This window comes from Oncorhynchus keta, chromosome 21 (assembly GCF_023373465.1).
Source record: "Oncorhynchus keta strain PuntledgeMale-10-30-2019 chromosome 21, Oket_V2, whole genome shotgun sequence".
Classification (NCBI taxonomy): Eukaryota; Metazoa; Chordata; class Actinopteri; order Salmoniformes; family Salmonidae; genus Oncorhynchus; species Oncorhynchus keta.
This window is the reverse complement of record NC_068441.1, coordinates 56,703,487-56,717,422: the sequence shown is the minus strand read 5'-3', so window position 1 is coordinate 56,717,422 and position 13,936 is coordinate 56,703,487. Positions and strand designations below refer to the sequence as shown.

At 43.5% G+C, this 13,936-nt stretch overlaps 1 protein-coding gene across 50 annotated transcripts in view; it reads right to left on the bottom strand.

The window, feature by feature from the left end:
- Positions 1 to 13,936, bottom strand: part of dennd6aa (DENN/MADD domain containing 6Aa) — a 118,690-nt gene that overhangs the window by 97,264 nt on the left and 7,490 nt on the right. For all 50 annotated transcript variants that reach the window (XM_052474430.1, XM_052474437.1, XM_052474443.1 and 47 more), the window contains exons 4-5: positions 7,328 to 7,440; positions 1,242 to 1,322 (exon numbers count right to left, since the gene is read on the bottom strand). In XM_052474430.1, coding sequence (XP_052330390.1) covers positions 1,242 to 1,322; positions 7,328 to 7,440 — 194 coding nt within the window. The remainder of the gene's footprint in view (positions 1 to 1,241; positions 1,323 to 7,327; positions 7,441 to 13,936) is intronic.

Here is a 13,936-nt window from a genome sequence, read left to right as displayed (position 1 = left end):
AACTGTGTTAAAACGTAGTCTGATAGCTGGTGTTGAACTGTGCTAAAACGTAGTCTGATAGCTGGTGTTGAACTGTGCTAAAACATAGTCTGATAGCTGGTGTTGAACTGTGTTAAAACGTAGTCTGATAGCTGGTGTTGAACTGTGCTAAAACGTAGTCTGATAGCTGGTGTTGAACTGTGTTAAAACGTAGTCTGATAGCTGGTGTTGAACTGTGTTAAAACGTAGTCTGATAGCTGGTGTTGAACTGTGCTAAAACGTAGTCTGATAGCTGGTGTTGAACTGTGCTAAAACGTAGTCTGATAGCTGGTGTTGAACTGTGCTAAAACGTAGTCTGATAGCTGGTGTTGAACTGTGCTAAAACGTAGTCTGATAGCTGGTGTTGAACTGTGCTAAAACGTAGTCTGATAGCTGGTGTTGAACTGTGTTAAAACGTAGTCTGATAGCTGGTGTTGAACTGTGTTAAAACGTAGTCTGATAGCTGGTGTTGAACTGTGTTAAAACGTAGTCTGATAGCTGGTGTTGAACTGTGCTAAAACGTAGTCTGGTAGCTGGTATTGAACTGTGCTAAAACGTAGTCTGATAGCTGGTGTTGAACTGTGCTAAAACGTAGTCTGGTAGCTGGTGTTGAACTGTGCTAAAACGTAGTCTGATAGCTGGTGTTGAACTGTGTTAAAACGTAGTCTGATAGCTGGTGTTGAACTGTGTTAAAACGTAGTCTGATAGCTGGTGTTGAACTGTGCTAAAACGTAGTCTGATAGCTGGTGTTGAACTGTGTTAAAACGTAGTCTGATAGCTGGTGTTGAACTGTGCTAAAACGTAGTCTGATAGCTGGTGTTGAACTGTGCTAAAACGTAGTCTGATAGCTGGTGTTGAACTGTGCTAAAACGTCGTCTGATAGCTGGTGTTGAACTGTGCTAAAACGTAGTCTGATAGCTGGTGTTGAACTGTGTTAAAACGTAGTCTGATAGCTGGTGTTGAACTGTGTTAAAACGTAGTCTGATAGCTGGTGTTGAACTGTGCTAAAACGTAGTCTGGTAGCTGGTATTGAACTGTGCTAAAACGTAGTCTGATAGCTGGTGTTGAACTGTGCTAAAACGTAGTCTGGTAGCTGGTATTGAACTGTGCTAAAACGTAGTCTGATAGCTGGTGTTGAACTGTGCTAAAACGTAGTCTGGTAGCTGGTATTGAACTGTGCTAAAACGTAGTCTGATAGCTGGTGTTGAACTGTGTTAACTCACCTTCTGAAAGTAACCCCTCTTGAGTGACTTGTCCCGGACTTGTCTGAAGTAGACGTAACCATAGTAATGGCCTTGGTCCCTCTACACACACACACACAAACTCACATTTAGTATGGGCACACACACACGTACAATAAAACACACACTATATTTCATTAAGCCTAAACACGACATGGTTGGAAGTGAACAGTTGACAAGTGAATTGAGGCAGTGAATTATACTGACATCATACCAGCTCCTTCTCTATAGGACAGGTTATATACTGACATCATACCAGCTCCTTCTCTATAGGACAGGTTATATACTGACATCATACCAGCTCCTTCTCTATAGGACAGGTTATATACTGACATCATACCAGCTCCTTCTCTATAGGACAGGTTATATACTGACATCATACCAGCTCCTTCTCTATAGGACAGGTTATATACTGACATCATACCAGCTCCTTCTCTATAGGACAGGTTATATACTGACATCATACCAGCTCCTTCTCTATAGGACAGGTTATATACTGACATCATACCAGCTCCTTCTCTATAGGACAGGTTATATACTGACATCATACCAGCTCTTTCTCTATAGGACAGGTTATATACTGACATCATACCAGCTCCTTCTCTATAGGACAGGTTATATACTGACATCATACCAGCTCTTTCTCTATAGGACAGGTTATATACTGACATCATACCAGCTCCTTCTCTATAGGACAGGTTATATACTGACATCATACCAGCTCTTTCTCTATAGGACAGGTTATATACTGACATCATACCAGCTCCTCTATAGGACAGGTTATATACTGACATCATACCAGCTCTTTCTCTATAGGACAGGTTATATACTGACATCATACCAGCTCCTCTATAGGACAGGTTATATACTGACATCATACCAGCTCTTTCTCTATAGGACAGGTTATATACTGACATCATACCAGCTCTTTCTCTATAGGACAGGTTATATACTGACATCATACCAGCTCCTTCTCTATAGGACAGGTTATATACTGACATCATACCAGCTCCTTCTCTATAGGACAGGTTATATACTGACATCATACCAGCTCTTTCTCTATAGGACAGGTTATATACTGACATCATACCAGCTCCTTCTCTATAGGACAGGTTATATACTGACATCATACCAGCTCCTTCTCTATAGGACAGGTTATATACTGACATCATACCAGCTCTTTCTCTATAGGACAGGTTATATACTGACATCATACAAGCTCCTTCTCTATAGGACAGGTTATATACTGACATCATACCAGCTCCTTCTCTATAGGACAGGTTATATACTGGCATCATACCAGCTCCTTCTCTATAGGACAGGTTATATACTGACATCATACCAGCTCCTTCTCTATAGGACAGGTTATATACTGACATCATACCAGCTCCTTCTCTATAGGACAGGTTATATACTGACATCATACCAGCTCCTTCTCTATAGGACAGGTTATATACTGACATCATACCAGCTCCTTCTCTATAGGAAAGGTTATATACTGACATCATACCAGCTCTTTCTCTATAGGACAGGTTATATACTGGCATCATACCAGCTCCTTCTCTATAGGACAGGTTATATACTGACATACCAGCTCTTTCTCTATAGGACAGGTTATATACTGACATCATACCAGCTCCTTCTCTATAGGACAGGTTATATACTGACATCATACCAGCTCCTTCTCTATAGGACAGGTTATATACTGACATCATACCAGCTCCTTCTCTATAGGACAGGTTATATACTGACATCATACCAGCTCCTTCTCTATAGGACAGGTTATATACTGACATCATACCAGCTCCTTCTCTATAGGACAGGTTATATACTGACATCATACCAGCTCTTTCTCTATAGGACAGGTTATATACTGACATCATACCAGCTCCTTCTCTATAGGACAGGTTATATACTGACATCATACCAGCTCTTTCTCTATAGGACAGGTTATATACTGACATCATACCAGCTCCTTCTCTATAGGACAGGTTATATACTGACATCATACCAGCTCCTTCTCTATAGGACAGGTTATATACTGACATCATACCAGCTCTTTCTCTATAGGACAGGTTATATACTGACATCATACCAGCTCCTTCTCTATAGGACAGGTTTATACTGACATCATACCAGCTCTTTCTCTATAGGACAGGTTATATACTGGCATCATACCAGCTCCTTCTCTATAGGACAGGTCATATACTGACATCATACCAGCTCCTTCTCTATAGGACAGGTTATATACTGACATCATACCAGCTCCTTCTCTATAGGACAGGTTATATACTGACATCATACCAGCTCCTTCTCTATAGGACAGGTTATATACTGACATCATACCAGCTCCTTCTCTATAGGACAGGTTATATACTGACATCATACCAGCTCCTTCTCTATAGGACAGGTTATATACTGACATCATACCAGCTCCTTCTCTATAGGACAGGTTATATACTGACATCATACCAGCTCCTTCTCTATAGGACAGGTTATATACTGACATCATACCAGCTCTTTCTCTATAGGACAGGTTATATACTGACATCATACCAGCTCCTCTATAGGACAGGTTATATACTGACATCATACCAGCTCCTTCTCTATAGGACAGGTTATATACTGACATCATACCAGCTCTTTCTCTATAGGACAGGTTATATACTGACATCATACCAGCTCTTTCTCTATAGGACAGGTTATATACTGACATCATACCAGCTCTTTCTCTATAGGACAGGTTATATACTGACATCATACCAGCTCCTTCTCTATAGGACAGGTTATATACTGACATACCAGCTCCTTCTCTATAGGACAGGTTATATACTGACATACCAGCTCCTTCTCTATAGGACAGGTTATATACTGACATCATACCAGCTCCTTCTCTATAGGACAGGTTATATACTGACATCATACCAGCTCCTTCTCTATAGGACAGGTTATATACTGACATACCAGCTCCTTCTCTATAGGACAGGTTATATACTGACATCATACCAGCTCCTTCTCTATAGGACAGGTTATATACTGACATCATACCAGCTCCTTCTCTATAGGACAGGTTATATACTGACATCATACCAGCTCCTTCTCTATAGGACAGGTTATATACTGACATCATACCAGCTCCTCTATAGGACAGGTTATATACTGACATCATACCAGCTCCTTCTCTATAGGACAGGTTATATACTGACATCATACCAGCTCCTTCTCTATAGGACAGGTTATATACTGACATCATACCAGCTCCTTCTCTATAGGACAGGTTATATACTGACATCATACCAGCTCCTTCTCTATAGGACAGGTTATATACTGACATCATACCAGCTCCTTCTCTATAGGACAGGTTATATACTGACATCATACCAGCTCCTTCTCTATAGGACAGGTTATATACTGACATCATACCAGCTCCTTCTCTATAGGACAGGTTATATACTGACATCATACCAGCTCCTTCTCTATAGGACAGGTTATATACTGACATCATACCAGCTCCTTCTCTATAGGACAGGTTATATACTGACATCATACCAGCTCCTTCTCTATAGGACAGGTTATATACTGACATCATACCAGCTCCTTCTCTATAGGACAGGTTATATACTGACATACCAGCTCCTTCTCTATAGGACAGGTTATATACTGACATCATACCAGCTCCTTCTCTATAGGACAGGTTATATACTGACATACCAGCTCCTTCTCTATAGGACAGGTTATATACTGACATCATACCAGCTCCTTCTCTATAGGACAGGTTATATACTAACATCATACCAGCTCCTTCTCTATAGGACAGGTCTATAGGACAGGTTTACACTCCCAAGGAATATTTATTTTGTTTTCCAACTTTAGTATTTTCCAGTGTGTGACCAGAGCTGGCAGTCAGAGTGCAGTAGGAAGTCATGGCCGGCCGGTGATTGGCTGAGGCGTGTAATGGCCGGCCGGTGATTGGCTAAGGTGTGTAATGGCCGGCCGGTGACTGGCTGAGGTGTGTTCCGGCTGGTTGGTGACTGGCTGGTTGGTGACTGGCTGAGGTGTGTTCCGGCTGGTTGGTGATTGGCTGAGATGTGTTCCGGCTGGTTGGTGACTGGCTGAGGCCTGTAATGGCCGGCCGGTGATTGGCTGAGGTGTGTTCTGGCTGGTTGGTGACTGGCTGGTTGGTGACTGGCTGAGGTGTGTCATGGCATGGGGAAAGTGTTGGCTGAGACTGTATGGCTCTCACAGAGATTCTCATCTCTCAGGTGTGAGTCAATGTTTACCTGTAGAGTCATGAGGAGTTTCCCCTTAGCGGACATAAATGCCATTCTAACCCAGCCAGCTCTATATCTATTCTAACCCAGCCATTCCTATTCTAACCCAGCCAGCTCTATATCTATTCTAACCCAGCCAGCTCTATATCTATTCTAACCCAGCCATTCCTATTCTAACCCAGCCAGCTCTATATCTATTCTAATCCAGCCATTCCTATTCTAACCCAGCCAGCTCTATATCTATTCTAACCCAGCCAGCTCTATATCTATTCTAACCCAGCCAGCTCTATATCTATTCTAACCCAGCCAGCTCTATATCTATTCTAACCCAGCCAGCTCTATATCTATTCTAACCCAGCCAGCTCTATATCTATTCTAACCCAGCCAGCTCTACATCTACTCTAACCCAGCCATTCCTATTCTAACCCAGCCATTCCTATTCTAACCCAGCCAGCTCTATATCTATTCTAACCCAGCCAGCTCTATATCTATTCTAACCCAGCCAGCTCTATATCTATTCTAACCCAGCCAGCTCTATATCTATTCTAACCCAGCCATTCCTATTCTAACCCAGCCAGCTCTATATCTTTTCTAACCCAGCCAGCTCTATATCTATTCTAACCCAGCCAGCTCTATATCTATTCTAACCCAGCCATTCATATTCTAACCCAGCCAGCTCTATATCTATTCTAATCCAGCCATTCCTATTCTAACCCAGCCAGCTCTATATCTATTCTAACCCAAACAGCTCTATATCTATTCTAACCCAGCCAGCTCTATATCTATTCTAACCCAGCCAGCTCTATATCTATTCTAACCCAGCCATTCCTATTCTAACCCAGCCAGCTCTATATCTATTCTAACCCAGCCAGCTCTATATCTATTCTAACCCAGCCAGCTCAATATCTATTCTAACCCAGCCAGCTCAATATCTATTCTAACCCAGCCAGCTCAATATCTATTCTAACCCAGCCAGCTCAATATCTATTCTAACCCAGCCAGCTCTATATCTATTCTAACCCAGCCAGCTCTATATCTATTCTAACCCAGCCAGCTCTATATCTATTCTAACCCAGCCAGCTCTATATCTATTCTAACCCAGCCAGCTCTATATCTATTCTAACCCAGCCAGCTCTATATCTATTCTAACCCAGCCATGACTATTCTAACCCAGCCATGACTATTCTAACCCAGCCATGACTATTCTAACCCAGCCATGACTATTCTAACCCAGCCATGACTATTCTAACCCAGCCATGACTATTCTAACCCAGCCATGACTATTCTAACCCAGCCATGACTATTCTAACCCAGCCATGACTATTCTAACCCAGCCATGACTATTCTAACCCAGCCATGACTATTCTAACCCAGCCATGACTATTCTAACCCAGACATGACTATTCTAACCCAGACATGACTATTCTAACCCAGATAGCCCCATTCAGGTCCTCAGAGTTTGATAGATCAAAAACATTTTCAAATAACCCTCCCCTTGTACTGTCAAATAAGTTGCAGACCACCCCCCCCATAGAATTAACTCAAAACAATGTTTACGATCACAATTAACACCTGCAGCGGCGACCCCGTCCAGCAGCGACCCCGCCCAGCGACCCCGCCCAGCGACGACCCCGCCCAGCGACGACCCTGCCCAGCAGCGACCCCGCCCAGCGACGACCCCGCCCAGCAGCCAGAAAGACAGAGATGTCGAGTCAATTTGTAAGTCGCTCTGGATAAGAGCGTCTGCTAAATGACTTAAATGTAATGTAATGTAATGAGTCCCTGAATCCTTTTTACCTTCAGGCAGACTGGGGCGTCACGGTCAAACTGGTCCAGAAAACATCCCAGGGAAGACTTCCTGCCTGAGGCCTGGCGGAAACGGAAGCAGAACTGTGTGTCCCCTAGACAACCTGCCAAACAGGAAGAGGAAACAAATGTAGTCATCTTCCTCTTGGCTAGACGGAATTCCAGCACTGACATGGGGAAATGGACAGGGGAGGAATGTTGTGATAGCAACAAGGTTCTGGGATGGAGGTTTTGAAACCAAACCGTTAAAGCACAAAGAAGCTGTTTTACTGAAAGGTACCTGAATAGCTATAAGAATGAAGCCTGGGTGCCAGTCTGTTTGTGCTGTCCTACCAACTCCTTACGGGATTATCATGCTTTTGACAATGGCAGCAGAGTTGGGAAGAACACACAAAAGATCTGGGACCAGGCTAATAAAATTTCATACGGGGGCCAAATAAGACATTGAAGTCTAACAAGGCATTTGGTGAAGACCTTTTGAAGGGGTAAACGTACTGTACAGTGAAACACCAGTCTTACATTCCAGAGCAGAGCCACGCCTGCATGTCAGCCTGTGTCTATCTGCACACCACATGGGGACAGGAGGTTTTCCCAGGTGCCTAGTGCAGCAGAGCTCCAATCTCTCCATACATAGGAGTATTTCAAAGGGGTTGGAATACAGGAAGTCAGATTTCAGTGGGACCTAGTGTTGATTAAATACAGTGATGTTAATATTTCCCGGAGTTTCTCCCCTGAAGCAGGTAACAAGTGGGCCGAGTTCCAGTCACTTCTTGTACAATGTGTGAAATTCCAGGCTATGCTTTGTGTGCTGAACTCAGCCACTGCTCACCTCCATCGTAAATCGTGGTGTTGAGTTTTAAAATCGGCTAAGCCAGTCGGGTACAGAGTGACACAGTAGAGTATATCGCAGAAGAATATAGTACATCACAGTAAAGAAAAGTAGATTAGAGAACATCACAGTAAAGTAAAGAAAAGTTGAGTATAGTAGAGTATAGTTCAGTACTGTAGAGTATAGTATAGTTCAGGACAGTAAAGCACACACAAATTGAGTACCCTTACCGAGCTCTACCCCACCGAGCTCTACCCCACCGAGCTCTACCCTGATGTCCAAAACTTGTGAAAAATCAACATCTATGATTGGTTCATATTTGGTCCGGTCCAATCAAACGTTGTCTTGTTTGGTGGCAGAGGTCTTTCAAATAATAGCCAGTGTGTAAAATAAATTCCCAAATATGTAAAAGGAGGATATCGTATATTTCTACCTTTATGTACCTATTCAGGATGAATCTCTATAAAGAGAATGTCAGATCCATCATTATGTTTCAGTAAAATGTTCGGTGTAAATGGTATGAGTTGTATGGTTTGGTAAAAACTTAGAAATCAAAACGGTATTTGTTTGGCATACATTTTTGGCCTAAAATCTGAGTTACTGTGGAATTGCCCTACAGACTAATACAGGTAGTCACATGCTTAAGGGTGATTCTCATGAAACCAGTTTAAATGTCTGTAGCAAATTAAGTTACAAAACAATGACGCGACGCATTGGCAAAAAAATAAAAATAAATTTTTTTTTTTTTTTAAATCGACCAAGATGTCTAGTTTTGGGGAAGTGTCTTTTTAAATACATTTTTCATTTGCGCCTGAATTTCTTGACATTTGTTACTCCAAAAACTCGTTACCGAAATGCATCCGGATTAAATACTAAGATAACGTTTTAAAAATGTTTAATTTTCAAAAAACATAAAACTTATTTGAATAAAATATATGTTGCTGTAGTTTGTCCATAAATTGTATACTAGTTTAAGTATACATTAAACAAAAACCTTCTGTTTTCTTATATACCTTCAGAGTTTAGTTCATATTCTAAAAACACCTCCCTTACCCTAAAACTCCGAAGGGGGCGGAGTTGCAATCTACTGCAGAGATAGCCTGCAGAGCTCTGTCTTACTGTAGACCACCTTCTGGCCCTAGCTGTGCCCTGGACACCATATGTGAATTGATTGCCCCCCATCTATCTTCAGAGCTCGTGCTGCTTGGTGACGTAAACTGGGACATGCTTAACACCCCGGCCATCCTACAAACTAAGCTTGATGCCCTCAATCTCACACAAATTATCAAAGAACCTACCAGGTACAACCTCAAAATCAGTAAGCACAGGCACCCTCATAGATATCATCCTAACCAACCTGCCCTCCAAATACACCTCTGCTGTTTTCAACCAGGATCTCAGCGATCACTGCCTCATTGCCTGCGTCCGTAATGGGTCAGCGGTCAAACGACTAACCCTCATCACTGTCAAACGCTCCCTAAAACACTTCAGCGAGCAGCCCTTTCTAATCGACCTGGCCCGGGTATCCTGGAAGGATATTGACCTCATTCTGTCAGTAGTTTTTTATTTTTTATTTTTTTAATGCCTTCCTCACCAGGAACAGATATAGCCCTTTGTTCACTCTAGACCTGACTGCCCTTGACCAGCACAAAAACATCCTGTGGCGTACTGCATTAGCATCAAATAGCCCCTGTGGCGTACTGCATTGGCATCAAATAGCCCCTGTGGCGTACTGCATTGGCATCAAATAGCCCCTGTGGCGTACTGCATTGGCATCAAATAGCCCCTGTGGCGTACTGCATTGGCATCAAATAGCCCCTGTGGCGTACTGCATTGGCATCAAATAGCCCCTGTGGCGTACTGCATTAGCATCAAATAGCCCCTGTGGCGTACTGCATTAGCATCAAATAGCCCCTGTGGCGTACTGCATTGGCATCAAATAGCCCCTGTGGCGTACTGCATTGGCATCAAATAGCCCCTGTGGCGTACTGCATTAGCATCAAATAGCCCCTGTGGCGTACTGCATTAGCATCAAACAGCCCCTGTGGCGTACTGCATTAGCATCAAATAGCCCCTGTGGCGTACTGCATTAGCATCAAATAGCCCCTGTGGCGTACTGCATTAGCATCAAATAGCCCCTGTGGCGTACTGCATTAGCATCAAATAGCCCCTGTGGCGTACTGCATTAGCATCAAATAGCCCCTGTGGCGTACTGCGTTAGCATCAAATAGCCCCCTGTGGCGTACTGCGTTAGCATCAAATAGCCCCTCTGGCGTACTGCGTTAGCATCAAACAGCCCCTGTGGCGTACTGCGTTAGCATCAAACAGCCCCTGTGGCGTACTGCATTAGCATCAAATAGCCCCTGTGGCGTACTGCATTAGCATCAAATAGCCCCTGTGGCGTACTGCATTAGCATCAAATAGCCCCTGTGGCGTACTGCATTAGCATCAAATAGCCCCTGTGGTGTACTGCATTAGCATCAAACAGCCCCTGTGGCATACTGCATTAGCATCAAATAGCCCCTCTGGCGTACTGCATTAGCATCAAATAGCCCCTGTGGCGTAATGCATTAGCATCAAATAGCCCCTGTGGCGTACTGCATTGGCATCAAACAGCCCCTGTGGCGTACTGCATTGGCATCAAACAGCCCCTGTGGCGTACTGCATTGGCATCAAATAGCCCCTCTGGCGTACTGCGTTAGCATCAAACAGCCCCTGTGGCGTACTGCGTTAGCATCAAACAGCCCCTGTGGCGTACTGCGTTAGCATCAAACAGCCCCTGTGGCGTACTGCGTTAGCATCAAACAGCCCCTGTGGCGTACTGCGTTAGCATCAAATAGCCCCTGTGGCATACTGCATTAGCATCAAATAGCCCCTCTGGCGTACTGCATTAGCATCAAATAGCCCCTCTGGCGTACTGCATTAGCATCAAATAGCCCCTGTGGCGTACTGCATTAGCATCAAATAGCCCCTGTGGCGTACTGCATTAGCAGCAAATAGCCCCTGCGATATGCAACTTTTCAGGGAAGTTAGGAACCGATAAACACAGGAAGTTTGCTTTCCAAAGGCTAGCTTTTTCAAAACAGAAATTTGCATCCTGTAGCACAAACTCCCAAAAGTTTTGGGACACTAAAGTCCATAGAGAATAAGAGCACCTCCTCCCAGCTGCCCACTGCACTGAGGCTAAGAAACACTGTCACCACTGATAAATCCACAATAATTGATAATTTCAGTAAGCATTTTTCTACAGCTGGTCCTGCTTTCCACCTGGCTACCCCTACCCCAGTCAACAGCACCTGCATTCCCCACAGCAACTCGCCCAAGCCTCCCCTATTTCTCCTTCACCCAAATCCAGATAGCCAATGTTCTGAAAGAGTTACAAAATCAGCTGGGCTAGACAATCTGGACCCTCTCTTTCTAAAAATTATCTGCCGAAATTGTTCACTCTAGACCTGACTGCCCTTGACCATCCATGTTAGACACGCCTCTGAAACGCTGCTCCAGACACTGAATCAGTCAGTTAGGATAGGGGGCAGCATTTTCACGTTTGGATGAAAAGCGTGCCCAGAGTAAACTGCCTGCAACTCAGGCCCAGTTGCTGATTAAAATATATAATATTTGTATAATTTGTTTGAAATATATATTTTTCTTCCAGTGTTAAGCCTTTTCATTTAGGGAACAATGTTTAAAAAAATATTACACATATTGATTTGTTTATAACAGTTTGACTACGAAAACAGTAATTAAACTTTTGTGAAAATATTGGTAAAATTAATCATATCTGATCGAGAAAAAAAATGATGACTTTAAAGTAGTTATCTTGTTTGGGATAGGGAGCAGCATTTTCACTTTTGGATGAATAGCGTGCCCAGAGTGAACTGCCTCATATTCAGTCCCAGATGCTAACATATGCATATTATTATTACTATTGGATAGAAAACACTCTGAAGTTTGTAAAACTGTTTAAATGATGTCTGTGAGTATAACAGAAATCATATGGCAGGCAAAAACCTGAGAAAAAAATCCAAACAGGAAGTGGGAAATCTGAGGTTTGTAGTTTTTGAACTAAGCCCTTTCGAAAACACAGTGAGATATGGGTTATGTTGCACTTCCTAAGGCTTCCATTAGATGTCAACCGTCTTTGGGACATTGTTTCAGGCTTCTCATGTGAAGGGGGGCCGGATGGGAGCTGTTTGACTAATTGGTCAGCCTCATTCTCAGCCACGCGCTTTCACTTGAGAGGTAGCTCTTTTTGCCATGCCTTTTCTACAGACAATGGAATTCTCTGGTTGGAACATTATTGAACTTTTATGATAGAAACATCCTAAAGATTGATTCTATACTTAGTTTGACAAGTTTCTTCGACCTGTAATATAACTTCTTGAACGTTTCGTCCGAATGGACCTTTTGGATTTGTTTACCAAACTCCCTAACAAAAGAAGCTGCTGGACATAAATGGACATAAATTATGGACATTATCGAACAAAACAAGCATTTATTGTGGAACTGCGATTCCTGGGAGTGCATTCTGATGAAGATCAAAGGTAAATGAATATTTATAATGCTATTTATGAATAATGTTAACTACCCAACATGGCGGATATTTCTCTGGCTGGTTTGGGCTCTGAGCGCCGTTCTCAGATTATGCTTTTTCTGTAAAGTTTCATATTTTTTTTATTTGAAATCTGACACGGCGGTTGCATTAAGGAGAAGTGTATCTAAAGTTCCATGTATAATAGTTGTATTTTCATCAACATTTATTATGAGTATTTCTGTTTATTCATGTGGCTCTGCAATATCATTGCATGTTTTGGAACTACTGAACGTAACACGCCAATGTAAAAAAAGATTTTTGGATACAAATTTGAACTTTAACGAACAAAACATACATTTATTGTGTAACATAAAGTCCTATGAGTGTCATCAGTCCTAGACAGGTTAACTATATGGCCTTCTGAGAGGTGCAGCGGTCTAAGGCACCGCGGCTCATCGCGGCGGCGTTACCACAGACCTGGGCTCATCACGGCGGCGTTACCACAGACCTGGGCTCATTACCGTAGCATTACCACAGACCTGGGCTCATTACCGTAGCGTTACCACAGACCTGGGCTCATTACCGTAGCGTTACTACAGACCTGGGCTCATTACCGTGGCGTTACTACAGACCTGGGCTCATTACCGTAACGTTACTACAGACCTGGGCTCATCACGGCGGCGTTACCACAGACCTGGGCTCATCACGGCGGCGTTACCACAGACCTGGGCTCATCACGGCGGCGTTACCACAGACCTGGGCTCATTACCGTAGCATTACCACAGACCTGGGCTCATTACCGTAGCATTACCACAGACCTGGGCTCATTACCGTAGCATTACCACAGACCTGGGCTCATTACCGTAGCGTTACCACAGACCTGGGCTCATTACCGTAGCGTTACCACAGACCTGGGCTCATTACCGTAGCGTTACTACAGACCTGGGCTCATTACCGTAGCATTACCACAGACCTGGGCTCATTACCGTAGCGTTACTACAGACCTGGGCTCATTACCGTAGCGTTACTACAGACCTGGGCTCATTACTGTAGCGTTACTACAGACCTGGGCTCATTCCCAGATCCGGCTGTGGCCGGGAGTCCCACAGGACATTTCACAATTGGCCCAGCGTCGTCAGGGTTAGGGGAGGGTTTTGCCGGTGGGGCTTAACTTAGCTCATCGCGCTCTAGCGACTGTTTTTGGCGGGCCGGGTGCCTGTGTGTTTTTAAAGAGGAG